This window comes from Neopelma chrysocephalum, unplaced genomic scaffold (genome assembly GCF_003984885.1).
Source record: "Neopelma chrysocephalum unplaced genomic scaffold, ASM398488v2 Primary Assembly neopelma1_59, whole genome shotgun sequence".
Classification (NCBI taxonomy): Eukaryota; Metazoa; Chordata; class Aves; order Passeriformes; family Pipridae; genus Neopelma; species Neopelma chrysocephalum.
In genome coordinates, this window is record NW_020897714.1 from 2,319,085 (window position 1) to 2,341,307 (window position 22,223).

The window sequence follows — 22,223 nt, forward strand, 5'->3', positions numbered from 1 at the left end:
GGTGGAAGAGACTGGGTCTGTCTCTGCTTGCAGATGCTGGCTTTGGGGGTGGCTGGAGCAGAGCACTTAACCCTGCAGCCCCAAAAAGTCATGTTGAGGCAGGATGACATTTGGCCAATTCCCATTATGTCCCTTCTCAGTCAATAAGGTGAAAATAGCAGCTGCTTCCTCATTTGCACATGTTTAATTTCTTTAATTTCAGATGAGATTCCTCATGTAGATGTAGAGACCTTGCAAACTTTTATGCAAGGGGCTACTAAGCAGGATTTCACACAGGCTCTTCAGGATTTAAGCAAGCCACTGGCAAGATGCTGGCTTAGAGAGAGTGGGTGGGTGGGGGGCTGCAACGCACCCAAAGGGCCCTGCCCCCCACCCCCTTCTAGATATTGTACCTTGCATGATGGTACCCAATATTAATCCGGACTAGCTCTCCCCAAAGCAAATCTCCAGGGGTAGATAATCCCGTTGCAAGCTGTCCCTTTCCACCCCTGGAGGGCCCTGAATTAGGTCAGACTGGATTAAATTTGCATTTTATTTATCTAATTTTTTTTCGTGCTCGTTACACGCACACTCAGGCTCGGAGGAGGCGGGGAGGGAGGCGGGGAGCGGCGGGAGCTTGAGCCGATGGCAGTGTCTGATGCCCGGCGGCGGATGCCAGCGGCAGCCGGGCGATGGCGAGGAGCCGGGCTGCTTACGAGTACACGGAGGCGGAGGACAAGAGCATGCGGCTGGGTTTCCTCCTCATCGCCGCCGGCTTGCTTTCCCTCTTGGGTTTGGGTTGTTGCTGGCTTCGCCCGGCGCTGCAGGAGCGGGGCGGCGGCGGCTCCGCCAACTGCACGGTGCTGGCGGTGCGGCAGCTGGGGGAGCGCTTCGCCTGCACCTTCTCCTGCGGAGCCGCCTGCCGCGGCACCGCCCGCTACCCCTGCCTCCAGGTCCTGGTCCGCACCTCCCGCTCCTCCGCACCCGCTCTGCTCCACGAGGACGAGCGGCAGCTCCGCACCAACCCCAAGGTGAGACCCGCGAACCCCTTCCTCTCCCAAAATGCGGGGTGGTGGGTCCCGCCGCGGCGATGGTGCCCTTTTCCCGGCCCCGGTGCCCGCCTTGGGCGTCCCGGTCCGCAGCAATCGCCCTCTGCTCGGTGCGGGTTTTAATCGGGGGGGTGGGGATGGAGTGGATGAAGTCCCGGAGCATCCCTCCAAAACACCACTCTGCTGTTGCTCAGCAAAACGTAGTATATCTCTATAGTGTGTATATACATATATATGTATATGTGTGTGTATATATATATATATATACATACTCTACAGGGTGCATCTATATTTATGTGTTGTGTGCATATATATATATCTAGCATGTCAGGGGAGGTTTAGGCTCCATATTAGGGAAAGGTTATTCACCCAGAGGATGGCTGGGCACTGAACAGGCTCCCCGGGAAAGTGGTCACAGAACCAAGCCTGCCAGAGTTCAAGTAGCGTTCGGACAATACTCTCAGGCACATGGTGTGATTCTCGGGGATGGTCCTGTACGGGGCCAGGAGTTGGACCCGATGATCCCTGTGGGTCCTTTCCAGCTCGGGATATTCTGTGATTCTACATGGCATAGTATAACATACTATCAATGTATAATGTATAATATACTACATACTATACTACACTATACTATATACTATCCTAAGTACAGTATAATACTATATACATGCACACACACTATATAAATATACACACGCACACACGCACTTCGCGATCAGCCCCATTCATTCCCAGCCCATCCCTCCCGCGTCCGGAGCGCAGCCCTCGGGCGGAGCGCAGCGGGAGCAGCGGAGGCTCAGCTGCCGTTCCCCGCCCCGCCGAAGCTCCGGGACGACGGCGGGGAGCCGGGGAGAAATTCCTGCTGCCGGCGGGGAGATCTGTCTGCTCGGGCGGTGCCCGATGCCGCTGCGTGATCCAGAGGGTGGGGGGTTTCCTAGAGCAACTCCCCGAAGCGCAAGGGGAAGTGTTAACGGAGCCGCTGCTGGCGGGGCGTCGAGGAGAGGGCTGCTCTGAAACAGAAGTTTCCTCCATGCTGTTTTGATTCTTAGACTTCTCCATCACCCACATGAAAAAGGACCGAACGGAGGAGTCCTAAAAATTCCATCTTACAGCAAACTGGGATAGTCTGAAGGCAATATGTGACTTGTGCTTTCTCTTTCTTTAAAGGCAGTTATTCTGCCTTCTCCTTTTTCTTTTCATATTGGGTAAAGATGGCCTTGAGAGCATGCTGCCTGAATGGAGGAGATTTTATTAAGTAGTTTCCAGAAGAAAAAAAATGTGATGGAATCCCTCTACCTATGAAAGGACTTGAGTCTTGAGTATATTGGAGAAGGAAATGTCGGCTCTTTGACTGAGATTTGGATGCAGCACAATGTCAAGGGTCATGTTAAGCACGATGCAGGGGTCTGCTTGCAGGGGCCAGATAGCAGGCTTGAGTGTCCAGCTGGTATGTGCCTCCTCACATCTCCTCAGTCATACTTGCACTGATCTGGCTCTGTCCCTTGGAAGGTGGATTAAATTGCAAGCTTAGGGGTTGAGGGTTGCTTTTTTCCCCTTGACAGCTTGTGGCCTTGGAAGGGTGGTTGGGGCAAAAATCAGCAGAGTAAGAAGCAGGATGGTAAATCTGCCAGGATTTGGATTAAATTGTTGGCACTGTTCAGAAGTGATGAGCGATGAAGCTTCAGTGCTGGATGGTGCCCCATAGCAAAGCAGATGAAATTTTGGCCTGTGAGGGAGCTTTGCAAATTTCACCTTTCTCTGGGAATGCTGCTGCCAAGCTCCCTGTGGTTACAGAGGTGTACTGTGAGTGCCTCAGCTGTCTGAGCTCCAGGACTTCTCTAAATATCTCTCAATTTTCAGGTGGGGAAGGGGTAGTTGGTAAAATGCAGGAGAAAAAACCACCCTTTCGATGTGGGGCGAAGATGACATGGTGCTGCAGAGGGTGCAGTGTGGCTCTCCCTGAACACGGCCCAATGGCCCTGTTGTGGCCACGTCCAGCAGGGATGGGAGGTGGAAGATGGGAGGTAGGTGCTGAGCCATGCCACCAGAATGACTGGGCTCAGCAACTCCATCAGCTTCTGCAGTTTCAGCAGAGGCTTTCAAATTGGACTGCGACCACAGTATCTTTCTGAGTGGTCCAAGTGTTTTGTTTTTACTTCTTGATCCTGTTTGCTTCTACCTTTCTGGAAGTCTGGTGGGAAGAGAAGGATTACACCTGCCCAGGGGCTGGATTGCAATTCTGCAGGGAAGCACCTAGAGCTTCAGAAGTAATGCCTGTAAATGTCACTCAGAAACCTATTTTTATTTAACAATTAATTTTATATTAACAATTGATAAAGAAACAGGGCTTTGTGTTGGCAGTGTGGTACTTGCATGCTCTTACAAATATAATCTATTTTCTTTACCTTCCTCATTGCATCTCTAGGTGTGGGTTGTTTAAGCTGGCTATTGATTGTTGAGCATTAAATCTGATTTACCAGATGAGCCCAAGCCGAAAGGATGCTTTTTTTTTGATGTAACCGCATTCTCTAGTAGTAATTGAATTTAACTAAATGGAAAACTACATAGGAAAAAATGTGCTCCAATTATTTTCCCTACTTTAAGAAGCTTGTGTAAAACAAATGGAAAATAAGAAGAAAAGTTGTTTAGGTCTCATCAGGAAAACATACCGTTGTAAGGAACTGAAGTCTGTATCTGTTGCTTTGGTTTTCCCTTTTTTCTGCTAATTCCATGTCTGTGGAGCCAAACAGTTATACTCTCCTTTTAATTTTTGTTTTAAAATCTCACCTTCTTTAAAAGCTTTCAGGATTTTATGTTGAAATATATTAAGCAATAGAGTAGGAATCTGCTGGATCTAATGCTCAGGATCCAGTATTTATTTATGAATGAACACTTAGGGATTCATTAACCCTTCCTGTTCCCATCACCTTCTTGCAGTATGCTTCCTTGTGTTCATGCAATTTGACATACAACATGTTAAGCACTTCCAACTAACTGGAAAGGAAAAAAATGACCAATTTTGCTTTGAATAGTCTTTAAATTTTATATTCTGTTTAGCTACTTCTCTTTGTAGGGTAGCAATTTTCCCCTGTAAATCAATAGTGTGGAAAAGGTATAGTTCAGGCTCCTTACAACACACAATGCTGAATTAGTTGGCAGCTTCACACTCCCAAAAATCCCCAGTGCATTGAACTAAAAACCTTCTATTTTCTGTAGTAGAGTGGGCTGGCACTTCAACATATTGCAGCTATGAATCTGTCTGTTCTAGCGAGGAGAAAACTGTTCTAGATGCAGGAACAATATTTTTTTTCCTCTCTTGCTTTCTAAGATAATCACATCATTGGACAGCCCAGGATTCATTTTAGCTCTTAGAAGATTATATAGCTGGGTCAGAGTTAATCCAGGAATGTATATAATAAAGCACCGGACACGATTACATTTGTGTTTAGTCCGAGTGATTTGTGGATTTCTTTTTTTTTCTTTTTTTTTTTTCTTTTGATTGCTGTCTCAGAGGAAGAAATTTCATTGGAGTAACAGTAGCCTTTCTTCAGCTGCCTTGATAGCAATAACAATCTCTGAGATAAGGCTTAAGGGGGATTAATTCCAAAGTCAAGTTGTCGCTATCACTCTGGCCATCAAGTAAGTCGGCAAGTGTATACAGCCAGTGCAGGGACCAGGCTATAAGTTTGGTTCAGAAAAATGACAGGGGAGTGTGCCAGCTGCTAAAACAGTTTACTTTCTGGCTTTTTAGACTTTTCCCTTTCTATACTTGAAGTTAAGAGTGGGGTCAGAAGAACTTGCCCACTGTTTTGCCAAAGAAACTTTTATGGGAGTGACTGATAAGGTAGATGTTAGCAGCTCTGCAGCAGGACCTGGTCTCCCCATCCTTGTCCTTGAGCAGGGTAGCAGAGCAACCAGCTACTGCTCCTTGTCTGCACTCGACATCTACCCATGCTCCTGTCCTGCTTCTTTCTGTAACTGCTCCACCTGACGAGATGATGTGCAATTAGCTCTTCTGTGCACTTGTAAATAGAACTGGGATTGATTTTTGGACTCCCTTAAATATGACCCATGACAGAGGAGGTTCCATAACAAAATATGCCCAACTTTCCGGTAATTATGGGAGGGTCTGGTGCATCTGGTGAAGCATCAGATCTGTGTTTGGGCTGGCACCTGTGATGGGCAAACTATGCAGATGCTGCCTAGCAATTCCTCTGGAAGCAGCCCCAGGGGCCATGGATAAACCTCACCATCCACTTATCTCACCTGGGGCACTACTCACTGCCTCAAGCCTCTATGATGAGTTGTGGGTTTGGTCACTCCTGGTGGGTTGTGCTGATGAAGCAAGGTGATCATTTGTGCTGACAGATGCAGGTGAAAATGAGACATGGTGCTCAGTTCTAGCTCCCTCAGGACACCCAGCTGGAAGGGGGCAATTTTTTTGCATTAATGCAGTGAGTCCACCTGCTCATCTCCTTCTACAATAGGATGGTTGTGGCAGCGCTTCCTTCCTTCCATGCCGTGAAGCTACCCCAGTAATGCATGGAGACACACAAAAATTTAGAAGCTCATGTATGGTGTGGGGGGTTTGACCCTGGCTGGACTTCAGGTGTCCACCCAAGGCACTTTATCTCTCCCCTCCTCAGGTGGACAGGTGAAAGAAAATATAAGAAAAGGCTCATGGATCAAGATAAGGACAGGGGGAGATCACTCACCATGTACTGTCATGGGTGAAACAGACTCAACTCAGGAATATTAATAGATAAGGGTATTGTGTAAAAAAAATCAAATCTAAAAACACCTTCCCCCAATCCTTCCCTTCTTGGTGGGCTTAACTTCACTCCTGATTTTCTCTACCTCCTGCTCCCCAGCAGTGCAGAAGACAGGGAATGTGGGATATGGTCAGTTCATCACACATTGTTGCTTCTTCCTCCTTCTTCTGCTCCAGCATGGGGTCCCTCCCACAGGAGACAGTCCTTCACAAACTTCTCCAACATGGGTCCTTCCCATGGACTATAGTTCTTCATGAATTGCTCCAATGTGAGTCCCTCATGGGATCACTAGTCCTGCCAGCAAACCTGCTCCAGCGTGGGCTCCTCTCTCCACAGGACCACAGGTCCTGCCTGGACTCTGCACCGACACAAGCTTTCCATGGGGTCACGACCTTCTTCAAGCAGCTGCCTGCTCTGGTGTGGGGTCCACCACAGGTTGCAGGTGGGTATGTGCTCCACTGTGGATCTCCATGGCCTGCAAGAGAACAGTCTTTTCACCATGGTCTTCACTGTGGCCTGCAGAGGAATCTCTGCTCTGACACCTGGAGCACCTCCTCCCCCTCCTTCTTCACCAACATTTGTGTTTGCAGGGTTGCTTCTTTCAGATATTCTCACTCCTCTCTCCTGGCTACTATTGCGCAGCAGTTTTCCTCCTGCTTAAATACGTTATCCCAGAGGCTCTAGCACTGTTGTTGATAGGAGTCCAGAAATGGGTCTGTCCCGGACCCATCTGGCATTGGCTCTGTCAGACATGGGAGAAACTTTTTGCAGCTTCTCACAGAAGCCACTTTTGTAGCCTCTCCACTACAAAAAAACCTTGCCAAGCAAACCCAATACACCTGAAGATCAGGAGTCTGAGATTGCTGGCTTTAGTGGCATGTTGTACTTTTGCAGAAATACTTACCTACAGCATCCTTACCACTTCTTCATTTCATCACAAAGCTTCACAAACTGTGTGGCATATGATATGGAGCTTTGCCAGCCAAACAAATCGTACATGCTCTCATGGTCCCATAGTTCACCAGCAGCCAGGAGGATGGTCCTCAACAAGTCACCTGGCAACTGAGTTTGAAGACTTGCTCCTCAGTGACATTGATTTGTCTGCTGTTGAGCTGACTTGCTTCTACTTATGTCTATTTGCATTTAAGACTTTCTTGGTCTTGCCTTGTAGACTGTGTCTTCCAGGCTTGAGACAGCTGCCCTCAGAACCTACCAAGTCTGTCTCCTTTTTCTTAAAAATGTAACTGAGTTAGGCAAGAATTAGTCTTTGAAAAGCATGAAATGCTACCTGGAAGTTAAACCATCGTCGAGAGTTCAAGCCTCTGTTCTTTCTCTGTGATGTGGAAGAACATCTGCTCTGATGAAGGATCAGAAGGACCAGGAATCTTCCCACGCATCTGCAGAGCCACTGAAGTGGGAGCATCCTGCAGTAAACACAGACACAAATCTTACAAAACCTTGGGTAAAGATCTATTAGTGGTTCACTGACATTTTTATTGAATTGAATCCTGAGCCATCTAGCCAAACACTGGCTTTGACTGAAGAGGGAATATTATCAGCCTGATACCGATTTTGAACTCTGTAATTGAGACTGTATTGGAATTACATAATAATTTTATTGTTGCTATGGCATAGTGTAGGAGGTGCAATTATAGTACCATGTATCAAAAGATGTGCGAAAAAGGAGTCTGCTCCCTCAGATTTATTCTGACTGTCTAATCTTAAGTGCTATTCTCCAACTTCACTGTCACTTATTAAAGAAAAAAACATCAAAGCAATATAGAGTGGGATACTTTCACTGAAAATGGATGTTTCTGTGTGAGCTGCAATTGAGCACCAGGTGTCCTAGCTTGTTTTCAAACGGTCAGCATTTGTTTATGTTTTGATGGCAGTATTTCATGCCATGTCTTGTGAGGGTGGACTGTGTAATTAACGTTTCAGAAACTGCCTGTTGATAAAGTGAAAGTTACAATTCCCTTTTATCTGACTGCTGACTACACTTTGGAGAGTGATACAGTTGCTCAGATAAAGTCCCTAAGAAGTGTTCTTGGGAGGCTGAGTAAAGAGAGATCCATCACTTATGTGGATCCGAAGGAGACAAAATGTACGTTGGATTGGTGGGGACTATGCTGGCAACCCAGGGAGGCAAACAAGCTCCAGTATTTGTGCAGCAGGTGATAAGTTCACATTAGAATTGGACCTTGGGTGTTCACTGTGGCTCAAGGCCTTCATCACTTTGAGTTGATGTTTCAGGGTGACCTCTGGGATTCATATTTGGACAGAGACCACTTCTCCCTTCAAGGTTGTTAATCCTCAACAGCCTCAAGCAGTGAGGTCATATCAATTTATGGCAAGACCTAGGGTGTCCCCTTTGTGTTTTCTACATGAAGATAAAGAGGTGGAAATGTATCCAGTATGCTTTACATCAGCTGTCATTGGGACTACTTGTGCAGAGAATAGTGTGAAGTTTGAGTTATGGAGGTCATTCACTGTTGTCCCCTTCCTGTAGGTACTGGCAATACTCCCACACACTGTCTTGCTTTGGCATGGGGAAGACAGAAGTGTTGAAGAGAGAAGTTGTCTGTGAGCCCCTTTACATCTTCCAAACCAAGAAAAATCCCTGCCCTGAAAACCTCAATGTTTAATACCTTCATATTGAGCTAAAAGTGTGGGAACTGATAGCAAAAATTGTGAAGTAGTCTGTGATGTAACTGTCCTGGGAGACTATTATAGCTTGATACTTTTCTGCTCAAATGGACATCTCTTGAGAAAAGGGACCTCTGCAGTTGTTTCTAAGCCTGAAACTCAGGATGGGGCTAAACAACAGTCCACCAGGTTGTGAACTTTGTGAAGGATTCATGCAATATTTTGTAGGGGTGGAAGGTCTCTGAAGGATCCAGAGAAAGTTTAGTCAGGAGTGGTGGGGAGGGTGCACTTTCGTAGCAGAGAATAGCAGTAAGCTGTAGACACGAGAAAGAAACCTTTCAGAGGAGAGAGGGAATATGTGTATGTAACCAGTACCACAGGAATAGTAGTTTTTGAGATAGTTGAGGAAATTTAGGCAGAAGAATGTATATTGGTACTTAGTTGTTTTGTCTAGTTCTGCATTTTGTGCGCTGGGTAAATAGTGGTTGGTTTGGGGGGCTCTTTTTAGAGACCCCAGAAGCTGGGGGCTATCTAGAAGCTGGGGGCTTAGGGAAGAGCAGGGTGGTGACTCCAGTCAGACACAGGCAGTCAGTGTACAATTGGTGGGATACGATACCATTGCCGAAGCAGGATCCGAAATCCTTCATAAAGAAAAGCATCAGAGCGGAGGTTGGGTGTGCTAGACTCCGGGCCAAGCAGGGAAGAGGGGACCAGCTGGCATGGTTGAAGCATGTTGGGGCTGTCATGGGGGCAGAGCAGAGCCAGCATTGCACTCGGGTGTCTTCGTGCCAAATTTGCTGACTCGTCCAGCTGCTGCACAGATGTGTTTATGCACTGGGGGCATGCAGGAGAGAGGGGGGTGCCTGATGCTTCCAAAGTACACAATCAAACAAAAAACACTGCTGGCCAGGGAGTATTATCTAAGATGGCAATAACTGTATGTGATAAAACCTGCATTCTGGTTTCTGAAGTAGAGTGGTGTTGCTGCTTGTCTCTGTCCTCTGTCATCACCAGTGGAACAATCCTTGTTTAGGGTCATCTGAACAGGGAACTAAAGAGAGCTCTGTGCCATGGCAACACCAGATGTGGGTCCATGTGAAAATGGGGATCCTTGCACATGAAAAAGGCAAGTTCCAGTTTGGAAGCAGAATGGAAGACCTTACAGATTTTTCCAGTCTGAAGCATGGAAGACACTGACAACAATTGTATGTGCTGACAGAAGTGCCCAGATTTTACATCGTCAGAGGAATAAAATCCTGAGATTTCTCCCTTCTCCCTGGAATGGCAAAGCTTCAAGCTGTTGTCTGGTGGAGATGGACTTGTAGGTCTGTACAGTTTGGGCATAGTGTGCAGCTGGGAGCAAGGTAGGCCCCCTGGGACACTTCATCAGAAGGAGAGGAAGCATTCACTGGGCACAGTGAGTCATGATCATCTTTATTGTCATGTTAGAGAGGGTATCTCTCTACTTGTTGTTACTGCCTTCAGGATACTGTGAAGAAATTAATGTTGTGATCATATGTGGGCACCCCTTTAGGGGCTTCCCACAGCCTACACCTCCTGCTTCCTCATCCTACCCAAGTAGGAGGCTTTTTAGCTACCTTCACAGTCACACTTTTTTCTGTTTTCAGCTCCCAGTTTTAAAGGAATTAGAATTCTCTGTGTGCACCTGAAGCCTTGGTGTCCATCTGTCCTGCAGTGTGAAAAGCCTTTGTGTTATCTGAGGATCAGTTAAGCTGCATTACCCAATGTGGTTCAACATCTCCTGTAATGATCTCCTCCATGGATGCCCAGTACAAATAAGAGAGATTGTTCTTGGACACTGAGATCCTGATACTACCGACATTTGATTCTGTAGACTATTTGTTTTCTATTGTTTAACTGGCTGTGGCTAGGAGGTAAGGGTGGTGTGTCAAAGACAAGACTTGGAAACTAAGATATGTGTGTGTGTGTGACCCGAAACGGAGCCTCTGAAAGCCCAGTCCCAAGTGCACTAAGCTGTGGGAGGAACTTCCCTTGAGTTCTTCAGGCTTTGAAGCAGATGTCTGAGGGTGAGATCTGCAGATAGCTCAGCTTCATGTTCAACTCTTATTGACTTCTGTACAGCAGAAGCAGATGCTGAAACTTTCCGCTGAAGAGAGGCTTTGAACTTTGTTGCTTGTTTCTCTCTGTTGTAAGAGTGGAAGAACACCTTCTTTTACCGGTGGATTTCAGCCAGATATCAGATATTCCATCATCTGGGAAAGCTTGCTGGACTCTTTGAGTTATTTATTAGCATGATACTAAATAAAACTTGTGATTACGTGCCTCACTGAAAATAGGAAGTTATTCAAATCCAATCCGTGTGGTTGGCTAAGAATTCATCAAAACGAAACAAAATGAAACAATTATTTTCCCGTTCATCATGCAAAACCCCAAGGTGTTATGAGGCAGTTTGGTTTGATAATGGAACAAAACATGACAAAGCCTTTATTTTGTTTCTGAATGCTGGCATATTCTTTTCTAGTACCTTCATAGAGTAACTAACAATTGAAGTAAAGTTCAGCTAACTTTTCTTTTTTGTTTCTGTGGAGCTTGTTCTTGTTATTCTCTGTCCATTTCAGTCATGCTGGAGTCATGGAAAACAGAGAGAAGTGATGCCCTGTGTTCTTGAGCACAGAAGTAACTCTGTTTTGCAACGTGTCTTGGCAGTGTTCGTACATCCCTCCCTGTGCAAGAGATGATCAGGAGAACTCTGAGAATGTCACGTACAAGCAGAAATACTGGAAAGAGAAAGTGGGTTCTCAACCATTTACATGCTATTTTAACCAGCACTTGAGGTGAGTAATCTTCATTTGGCTAGGCAGAAGTGCTTATGCATCTGTTTAACAGCTGTCCATTGGTTCTGTTTGAAAATATATATAAATGTATGCACATGTACACACACACCCGCCCCCCCCCGAGTGATGTGGTTTACCACACAGAGCTCAGTACAGAACTCTGCAAGACAATTCTGTTGATGAAAAGCTATACAGAAAGCACAGGAGTGTTTTTACCACTTGAAGTAAAAATACAAAATTCTGAGGAAAGTTTTCCTTAAACCACGCAATTTTTGTGCCAAAAAGCATCTTGGCTTTTAACACTCAGATGGCAAATTTCTGGTTTGGAAATTAACATTCCTTCCCTCCACTGAGAAGAAACCCTTCTGTATTCATGGAAGAAAAGGGAAGATCAGTAAATACTACAAACCAACTCAGGAATTGTGTTCACAGTGGATTAATGAATCACGTATGTGTAATAAGCATTCATAGAACTGTCAGATTTCATAAATGCTTGCAGAATAGAAAGTTGTGAGCTAAAGCATCTCCCCTTCTGTTTCAGTTCTTACTTTTACTGCTGATATTGATGTGACTTACAGGTGCATGAGGGTGACGTGTGGTTTCCTTCCTTCCATAAACAGACAGGGGAAGGAGTCCTTTTGCCTCTCTCTTTCTGATGGTGATATGCCAGGAAATAGAAGGTGATGTGGCAGCAGGAAGAGGTTAGTCCTACCCCACAAACACTTGGAAGTTAAACAGATAAGGGAGACCTAGGAGGGAATAGCTTGGGGCTTGCGGCTGCAATTCAGGGCTCAGTGTGGGAATATTGGCACCAGATATTCAAGTTCATTTAGACAAACAGGAGGCAAAGGGATGACAGTGTGTGCTAGGACCTCGAACGAATTGGGGAGCTGGAGCAGGGTGGCAGATGGAGAAATGCCTGACTCTCCTGTGGGTGGCCCACTGAGTGCCTTGAGGGCTTCAGGTTTATCCTAGACTGGCTAAAATTATTGTCCCCTCCCTGGAGAGACATAGTCAGCATGCCCAGGATGACAATCTGTTGCCCTGGTTAACTCTTTGTGGAGGGATCCCACTAGCGGTTTGTAGCAAAAATTGTTGTTCCTTATAGAGGGGAAAGAAGAACTGCTTACAGCACACATAGGTTAGGGCATCCTGTGTGGTGACATCAGATCTCTCAGGGACCTTCTCAGGGGGTCCTTTGGTCTACAAGGTGCCAATGCTTGGGTCTGCTAATCATGAACCCGGTTATAATTTTGGCCTCTCTGAACAGGCATGTGTTTCCAGTTCCCCACACTGCTGAGACCTGGGACCTGCAACAGCCACTGCCTGAGTGAGCAGGAGAATCAGAAGTATGGGATTGTCTGCAGGAGGAGTCATGGTTAGGATTCATCTGAACTGGTGTGGACAGGATGATGTGAAAATTAGCTTTTCTAGTCAGAGGAGAGAAACAGGAACCTTTTATCTTACCCCAAAATAAATGCCTAATATTGGTTAGATGCCAAGAGGTGTTTACTTATCTCCTGTAAATGAGCATAGGGTGGTAGGTGTCCAGAGCTGTGTGATCTGGTTCTCACATCACATTTAGGTGAAGCACAGACAAAATTTTTCTGAGGCTGCATACCATGTAGCATCTGCCATTCATGTAAGTTGACACTGAGGAATTGTGCAGCACTCAGGCAAGGTTTTTATCCTTAAAGTTGCTGAATTCTATACTGCTGAATGTTCTTGCCAGTGCAATGGTTGACTTGAAATGCTGCCTTTTGCTGATCATACAACAATTCGCATACAGCAGAAGACAGGCTCACTGCCAGAGATACTTGAAGGTAGTCTAAGCCAAAATGTGTACACCATTTATTTTCTACTGGAGATAGGAATGAACTTTGGGAGATAAGTTTTGCTGACTAGGAATGCGCATGTTAGGTATACTTTTAGAGCAACGATGACTAAGCAGCTTGTGAAGCAGTAAAAAACCCCATAATAAACTGAGGGAAAAGTCTGTTCATTTCAAAATAGAAGTGGGCATATTTTCTGTCAGTATTTTTTTCACTCTATGGATCAGCTAAGTCTTCTGTGTCAGTCTGTATAAAACATACAGAAAATAGTTCCTTAAAGAGAGTACTATTTGCAGTATTAATACTCTCCCTTTTGAAAAGGCAGAATAAAATTCTAGGTAAATATATAGGCAATGAGTTAACATCATCTATTCTTCATCAAACTTAATTCAGCTTCATTGTTAGAATTGTTGCTGCATGCAGAGTGTACTATCAGGTAACGTCTCCCTTCAGTTTGGTGGTGCACATTTCAATAGGCTACTGTGAAAAGAAAAAAAAGATGCAATTCTTACAGTTCAAAAGGGATGAGAAGCAGACTTGGCAATTTCAGTCATTCTTGGTTAATATAAATTGAGATGCCCAGCAAAACCAGCTCTCTGACATTCATCTTAGGGAACCTAAGAGCAGCTTAGCTTGGAGCTCAGTGCTTTACTGCAAATTCAGGTCTTGCTTTGCCACTGTAGGCACTTACTTTTAGTGTGCCACTCTTCTCTGGCTGGCAAGTTGCCAGTTGCATGGGAAAGTTGCTTTTCTGGACCTCTGGTGAAGGTGCCTGTGTGTTGATTTGATGATATTCCAATCTGAAGGAAGCCCTGCCCATCAGAAGAAAAAATCCAGTGTTTCAGAGCATAAAGTAAAGGACAAATTCAGATAAAGTTCTCAGGCTGTTGCCAAAGGTTTGAGAAGACACTGAGCTCTAGTGCTTCAGTGTTCTGAATTTCACACTGAGTGTCCAAGGGGATCTGTAGGTAGGACCACATGCAAACAAGTGTCACAGCTGCATGTCCTAAAATGGGACGTCTGGGGAAACAGGTGGGATGGGGTAGATCCTGTTGCTTTATTTCTTCATGTTCCAGGTCTAACTGACATCCACAACAAGAACAAAAAAAAGATACCAAGGTTGCTGTCAACTCAGACCACTCTGACTCAGAGACTTGAAGGGCAAACACTGTCTAGGGATTAGCAACAATCTGTATGTTGTTGGGGTACCCTGCAGGGTCCTTATTTATTGGGGAATAATTATGTGTAGAAGCTCAGACTGCTCAGGTAGTAGGGCTGCTCATCCATAAGTGCTGGAACATAAATCTTGGTTTGCCTGTTACTTCACACTTTTCTAAATTAATTCTGTCCAGTCAGAAGACAGTGTTGCTATTTCCTGTCCTTTCTTTTATTTTATCACCTGTGGAGAAGTGCTTGGGCCAGCAGGAAAGGACTTTACCGTTAGTAAGACACAGCATTTCCCCTGCATGCAGCCATCTAGGTGAGGATCTCTGCATCTTGCAACAATAAGGGAAAAAATGACTGCTTGTCAGAGCGAAGGGATGTGAACAACTGAGGGCAAAATAAGTGTATTGCAAACATCTTAATTCCAGATTGTTTGAATACAAAAAATATTTGTAAGATTTCCCTATCCCATGCCCCCACTTCTGTCAGCTTTTGTTGTGTAACATAAGTTGCACAGTATGGATCATAAATGATGACTGAAATGTTTGTGGGCCTGTAACTTTTTGGTCCTACGTAACTTTTTGGTAATTCCTGCACTGCAATTCTTCCCATGATGTTCCGTAACGGCTCTGAAGGTTCTAATGGAGGCCTGCTTCATCTGGTGTCTGTTTGAACTGCTTGGTAACACCTAACAGGGATGTGTTGTATAATGAAACAACTAATCCAATTAACCTGGCTCAGAGCTCCACAAGGGTCTAGCTCTGAGCACAAAGTCCTGCTAAAAATAAGTCCTGGTCTCACCTTTTAGCAATGAAAACAAAATCCCTTCCTCCTTGTCTGTTCAGTGAAAGCGAAAGCTGTATTTTCAGGGTTAAAATAGAGACTTCTTCAGGGATATGTTTTAGTTTGTTCATTCCTTTTTCACTCTGGGGCTGCCGCTGGGCAGTGATGGTGGTGCTGCACAATGGCCATCACTGTTTGCAGCAGAACGAGGTCCCAATGTCTAAGCAGGGTTTGCAAGTATTGTGGGTTTTTTCCCCCTTGGTCTCTTTCTTGTCTCTGCCACTGTTTTGTGCACAGATAACTGGTGTTAGGAGTTTGGGTGTATCCCCTGAAGAGGCTTTGCATTTACTCGAGACCTGAATGGCAGCATCGCTAGAAACAAGAGATTGCCCATAATCGACCTTGGGGGAATATGTGCAACCCCTTTGCCAACATCTTTGAACTGAAATGTTATACGAAAGTCACAGAGCAAAGATAGGTTTGTTAAATGCACTACACTTACAGGGACAAGGTGATATATTTAATTATATCTGGTGATATTTACAGGGAAAATAAACAAGTTTCCAGGCATGACATACCTCTTTTGGGTTCAACATGAGTGCCTCAGCACCAGGGGAGTGATGCTGTGGGGGCTTCCAGCAAAGACATGTCTTTACCATGAGAAGGTTTCCCCCAGGGACGCAGCACCTTTCCTTTTCTGTTTCCAAGCCAAACAACAAGCCTTCAGATTCTGGGAACAGGCACATCATCTTTAAAAAAGCAGCAAGAAAAAGTAAAACCTGAAGATTCAGTACATGCTAGCCTCACCATGCAAAATGAAAGCAGTTACATTATTGTGTTTCGAGTGTCACGGAATCCCAGAATATTCTGAGTTGGAAGGCATCCACAAGGATCATCAATTCCAGCTCTTGGCCCTGCACAGGACCACTCCAAGAAACACACCATGTGCCTGAGAGCATTGTCTGAATGCTTCTTGAACTCTGTCAGGCTTGGTACTGTGACCACTTCTCTGGGAAGCCTGTTCCAGCTTCCAATCACCCTCTGGGTTAAGAACCTTTTCCTAATATCCAACCTAAACCTCCCCTGACACAACTTCAGGCCATTCCCTTGGGTTCTGTCACTGGTCACCACAGAGAAGAGAGAAGCTTTGCCGAAATCCAAAAAGATCACATCACCTGGCTTCCCTTGATCAACTAGTTGGGTTATCTTGTCATAAAAGAAAATTTAGTTTGACAAGCAGGACTTTACCCTCATGAAGCCGTTCTGGCTCTGACCAATGACTCTGTTGTCCTTCAGGTGTTTTTCAATTACTCCCAGAATAATCTCCATAATTTTGCCAATAATTGAAATGAAACTGACAGGTCTGTTGTTTCCAGGGTCATCCTTCTTGCCCTTTTTGAAAACCGGGACAAAGTTAGGCAGCTTCCAGTCAACTGGGATCTCTCCAGATTCCCAGGACCATGGCAATTGGTCCAAATCTGTCCCACTATTTTTTTATGCCAAGAGTCAGTACCAAAAGGCTACATTCCAGAGGATTCCTGAGTTTTCCTGTGTGTCAGATCACCATCCAGAAGTGCTGCTCCCTCCTCTTGACTAAAGAAGGGCATTTAATATCTTAATCGTGGTGCCAGTAGCCATTTATTGAAGTATTTTTGGAGGACTCAGTCATGTCTTGATGCATTGTCTGAAAAGATGTTGTGCGCAGTCGACAATGAGTCACTGCACACCTTCTGCCATATAAGAATTGCACAGGGACTCTTGCTGAAGCTAAGAATAGCAATAATACCCACCTGAACCAAAACCTCATCTTGAGGCTTAATTAAAGGCCTCTGTCTTTGACTCTTTTCCAAAAGGGAAATTCTTTTAAATTACTAAGCTACAGTCACACCTATAATGAGTGTTTGGCATCCATTGCTGCTAGCTCTGGTACGTGTTTTCAAAAACATTTAGGAATCTGTCAAAAAGATACCTTGCTTTCCCCAATCACACTTTCTTTCATTTAACTGAATGCAATTTTCTAGGTTTTCTTCTTGCCCCTTATTTTTGAAATGTTTGATTAGTATCTGCTTCAAAAAAAACAACTTAAAACTCAATGTCAATTGTAAGCTGAAAGTTGTGAAGATTGAGTGCTGTCTACTTATGGCCTCCTTGCCAACTAGCACTCTGTTATGCACAGATGATGACACAGTAAATATGAGGGAAGCAGTATTATACGTCTTGTGAAAGGATTTTTCTGTTCAGGTGTTGTCATTCATATGGCATAGGCTGGTGAGTTTGTGCCTGTAAAGTTATTACTACTTCATTCAATTTATAGTCTCCACCTGTGCCTACCTATATATTTGGAGGATTATGGTTAAGTAGACTTCATGCACTCCTCTATTGAATACACCTGGGGTTCTTTTGACAATTTTTTATGTTGCTGAATTTCAACTTCTTTATAGCTGAGCTGCTCATAATCAGTCTTATTCTGCTCCTTACTACACAAACAAAGAGAGAGATGCATGGTGTCAGCCTTGGGGACTTGCAGGCTGGCACAGTGCAGAGGATCCTTCACATAGCAATTTTGGGTAAGAGATCCCCAAATACAAATCCAGGTGGAATTAAATCTGGGATAAGTTGTAGCTTGACAGTCTAGCTCCATTAACTCCGTAAGGATGGATTAAACTCCATAGATTTGCAAACATCCATAAATTAACCTCTCAGTGAAAGAATAAGAGGTTCTTCTTTCGTCTATGGAGAATGCTTTCTTGGTGCTGCTTTCTGATCAGGATAAAGCTATCGTGGGAGAGACAGCACAGTCATTGAGCAGGTATCTGCTTCCATGTGCCACTGTGTTAGAAGAGCTTAATTCCCAGGACCTGGCTGGATGAGCCTGGGTTGGCAGGGTTTTAGGCTGCGGGGTTTGTTGCTCCAAGGAGTGTCAGATAGCATTGACAAAGCAACACGTGATGGGAGAGTTTGATGTAGATGAGGACCAACATGAGTCAAGGCTATAGATATTTTCCTAATTAGAGAAAGTTTGTTTCTTTCCTTTGTAGGTAATTTTCCAGGGACTGCATGTGTCTGGCTTTAGATGGGAAAGCAGGAACGAAATGCGAATGCCATGAGACTGATTTAGTAACTGTTAAACTGCAAGGAGAGCAGAAAGAGCCAGAGCTGAGGAAAACCTGGCATCAGATTTCCCAACCGACTTCCCAGACTTGGAAGAGGTGGATGGACAACTGATATTTCAGACACGTGGCACAGCTAAATTTCTGAATATCTTAAGATGCTTCCTCCTTGCTATTAGCTTTTTCCCTCCATTTCCCTTGGAAATGCATAAACCTGTCACAGACCCAACCATGACTGTGTGTTAGATGCTGTTGATGGAGGCATGGAGGTTCAAACGTTTGGGGGAGGCTCCCCAAAATGTCCCTGTAGGAGCCTACTCAGACTCTGCTGTTTGCAGCACCAAATCACAGCTTATTGTTGAAATAGCCACTGCTGGGAAGGAGCTGAGTCGAGAGCCTTGGCCACACTGGGGCAGGCTGTCATCCTCCTGGGGATAGACTCTGTGCAGACTCCTGCCTGCCAGTGCAGCTGGGCTAGCCTGGGCCACCAGCAGTTCAGGGCTGAGGACAGGGACTGGCTCTGCACCCAAACCACAGCCAGGGCTTACTTCAGCAGGAGCCTTCATGAACACATCAGCACTCCAAGCTAAAAGGGAAGCTTTGATTACACTTAACCCATTGCACAGGGCTTGATGACATTTGAGCTAGACATGTATAAATGCTGCCTGGTATTATGTTTTTGTTAGAGTGGTTTTTCCAATCCACAGTCAGTGTGATACTGTATCTCTCACAGCTCTTTGTGATGACCACAACCCCTGGAAGACCTGAAGTACCAACCGCCCCCTTTTTTTTTTTAATCCAGACAAACTTGTTAGCCTGTAAACACTGCAAGTGGAAAGCTCTTACAGCCCACCACAAGTGCTGGTGATAAACAGGCAAACGAAAGCAGTGAATGAAATAGTCCACTTAATCATTTTCTAACATTGTAGCAAATAAAACACCTTTACATGGTAGATGATTTCCACTAATGATGAGCTGATGATATTGAGTTGATTTATATTTTCTCCATTTTCTGTTCCTCCTCTTCACAGGCCAGATGATGTGATGCTGAAGCGCACCCATGATGAGACTGTCCTCTTGCACTGCTTCCTCTGGCCTGTGGTGACATTCCTGGTTGGAGTCCTCATTGTGGTCCTGACCATCTGTGCCAAGAGCTTGGCTGTCAAGGCAGAGGCAATACAAAAGAAGAAGCATTTGTGAGTGGCAGGGCTGCTGATGAAAAAGAAATATCTGCAAGAAGGTCTCAAGTGGGGAAACTTGACACACTTGCAAGTCTGCGGGGCACCCTTTGCCTCCTTCCAGGGTCTGATCTGATGGTGGAGTTGCTCTTGCCTCAGGATTGTTCTTAGAAGACTGCCCCATGAAATGCCAGCTAATTGCTTCTTCTGCTATGACAGTAAATAAGTATATTCTACCAAAAAAAAAATCTACACTGCACCGAATATGCTGTGTGCTGTCAGTGCTGAACTGCAGCTACCCAAGTCCTAGTGGAATTGAGACAGTTTATAAAACTCCCTGATGATGCTCATTTCATCTCTACAAAGTGATCTTTGCTAATGTTTAATATTAAATATTTAAAATATTTACTTTAGATAGACCTTATTTTCAAAATAATAAAATTTGATTGTTTTGGGGTTTTTAACCTTTGGAATTTTTTTTTATTTAAAAGGAAAAGCTTTAAGACAAACATAAAACTGTGCTGATTTGGCTTTTTTTTCCCACTGTGTAGAACTTAATTTTAAAATTCAAACTTTAACTTCTGTCTAGACTAAGTCTTTCATCATCACCTGTTCATTTTGATGAAATGTAGAAATCTCTCAAAAGTACTTCTCAAAAAAATGAAACTATTATTGGAAAAATGATTAAATGCTGGATCTAATTTTATTGCCTCAGTGGTATTCAGTCCCTACAGTTGTTCTTGTCCCCTCTCAGATACGCTCTTCATGAATGCTCTCAGGCTGTAAGCAGCAGGAATTTTACATTAGTAGTTTTACATGAATATATTTTACTAGCATCTTCCCCCAAAAACGGAGTGCCTGAGCATGTGCTGAGGAGAGCCTGTGAGCCATGGTGTGATCCACCTCACCAGAACCCAGGAATGGCCAGGGAAGACATCAGCTCCTTGTAGGGCTCTGAGTGCTGCTGAACTGCCCATCCCAGTCACACCAGCTCCATGAAGGCTCCCATCCAGGGGATGCTCCAGAAAATGCAAGGCAATTTGGGCACGTAATCTTGCTGAGTCTCCTTTCTCTGCTTGCTCCAGGTCCTCACTGTGTATGATTGGAGTACCAGCTCTCGTCCACTTGCTCATTGCAGAGATTTCCATATTTCTGGCAGTTTCCCTGGGCACAATTTTTGCATACCATAGTCAGGGGCTGAGGCCAGAGTAGCTTCATGGCGCACGTCCATACCCCCACAGGGCTGGACCCCCCTGGGACCAGCTGTGCAGCTTTGCAAGGCTGAAGCGCAGCAGAGAAGAAAAGCCATGTGGCTCAGTCAGGAAAATGAGTGATTACTGGCAAAGCATTTTAATCTACATTAACAATTCTGCAATTCTAAACATACTGTGCATTCTACTAATCTCTGATATTCTTAGTATTATGTTTAAATACCTTGTGTTTCGTTGTGATTTTAACACTTAACAGAGTATTTCCTGAGGATGAGAAAAGTGCTAGATTTGAAAGCCTGAAAGCTTAGTTGGCACAGTGACAAACCTGCTTGTATTGCCCAGTGTCCTTTTCAGATGAATTGTATTGTGTGTTTTTCAACTGATTTCCATGAGGCTTCTTGTACACATTGTGGTTTCCAGTGATGAGGGTGATATATGGCAGGGGCAGCAGGTGACTGGAGGTCATTCCCAGCCCCCCTTCTTACTTGCTATGTGACTTTTGGAGAGTCCTCTGGTCTGGGTCCACACTGGGATAGCTGTTCCTTCAAAGGAATTTAAGGAAATATGCTTGCAGAGGTAGGAACTTGATGCTTCTTGGCATGTTACTCCACATGAAAGATCCAATTCATGCTGGTTGCACATGTTCAAGCACCTCCAGTCCCATGGATGAAAAACAGTTCTTGTGAGAAGAATTTCCAATTCTCTGTGTTAAACATCACCCCTTTGGAGATGCCTGTTGCCAGGCTCAAACAGATAACCTCTGTCTCAGCCTGCTGAGAAATATAGTGCTGGATATTCAGGGTGAAGAGAGGCTGTGAACTCAGCCTGTCAGAGGAAAGCCTACCAACTTCTGGAAGGGCTGTTCTGCAGAGGGCACTCTTTCATTTCACTTGTATTTTCAAGTTCACTTGCAAGCAAGGCCACTGCTTGCATCCTCTGCTATTCTCTTGCCTCAGCAACCCACAGAAACACTGCATCGTGTGTCTGATTCAGGGGGTTAGTTACTATTTTTTATACATATGTATTACTTTTCCACACTATGCAAACCACAGAAAGCTGCCACTGTGGGGTGGTTTGGTTACCTGGCTAAGGTGATGGCAAGTTCTCCTTGTCTATTTCTGCATGGTAGCTTCTTACAGTTAAGGAGAATAACCCTGATTTTCTGCATACATCCATCCCTTGTTTTCCTGAGGGAGAAGGACATACACAGTGACACAGATTCATCATGAAATTTTAAACCAGTACCTTGGGGCTCGCAAATCCAGATTAATAAAATCCGCTCTAGCTTTGCTCCAGAAGCTTTTGTGACTGAATCGTACAGCTGGTTCTCTGAGCAAAAGGCAAGAAGCAAATTGAGCTGATGCAACTCTCTTGATTTGCAATCATATATCTAAATCTGCTGGAAATGTCATTTGCAAAGGCCTCTGGAAGAAGTAATGGTTGCAGAGATGATACTAAATTATTTTGCAGAAAGATTACCATCCCAAGTTAAACATCTAAATCGGTATGCAAAGATAGGCAGTATGCAAAGACTGGCATGGCAGTGTGTGATACTAAGGGGAAAAAAATCCTAAAATTCACTTTTCTGTCCCAACCTGCCCCTCACTGATTTAGAAACATATTTGTAATCCCTGTACTTGGTTGTGGAAGCTGGGGATTTCCTTCTAGTGGATTATTCACTGA

General features: G+C 44.7%; 1 protein-coding gene across 1 annotated transcript; it reads left to right on the forward strand.

Annotated features, from left to right (window-relative positions):
* The first annotated feature begins 659 nt into the window (after nt 1–659).
* KCNMB4 (potassium calcium-activated channel subfamily M regulatory beta subunit 4) lies at nt 660–19,748 on the forward strand. Its single transcript, XM_027680063.1, has 3 exons — nt 660–1,010; nt 11,135–11,262; nt 19,183–19,748. Exons 1-3 carry the CDS (start codon nt 672–674, stop codon nt 19,349–19,351), a joined length of 636 nt encoding a protein of 211 aa, XP_027535864.1. The 5' UTR covers nt 660–671; the 3' UTR covers nt 19,352–19,748.
* The last annotated feature ends 2,475 nt before the right edge of the window (nt 19,749–22,223 follow it).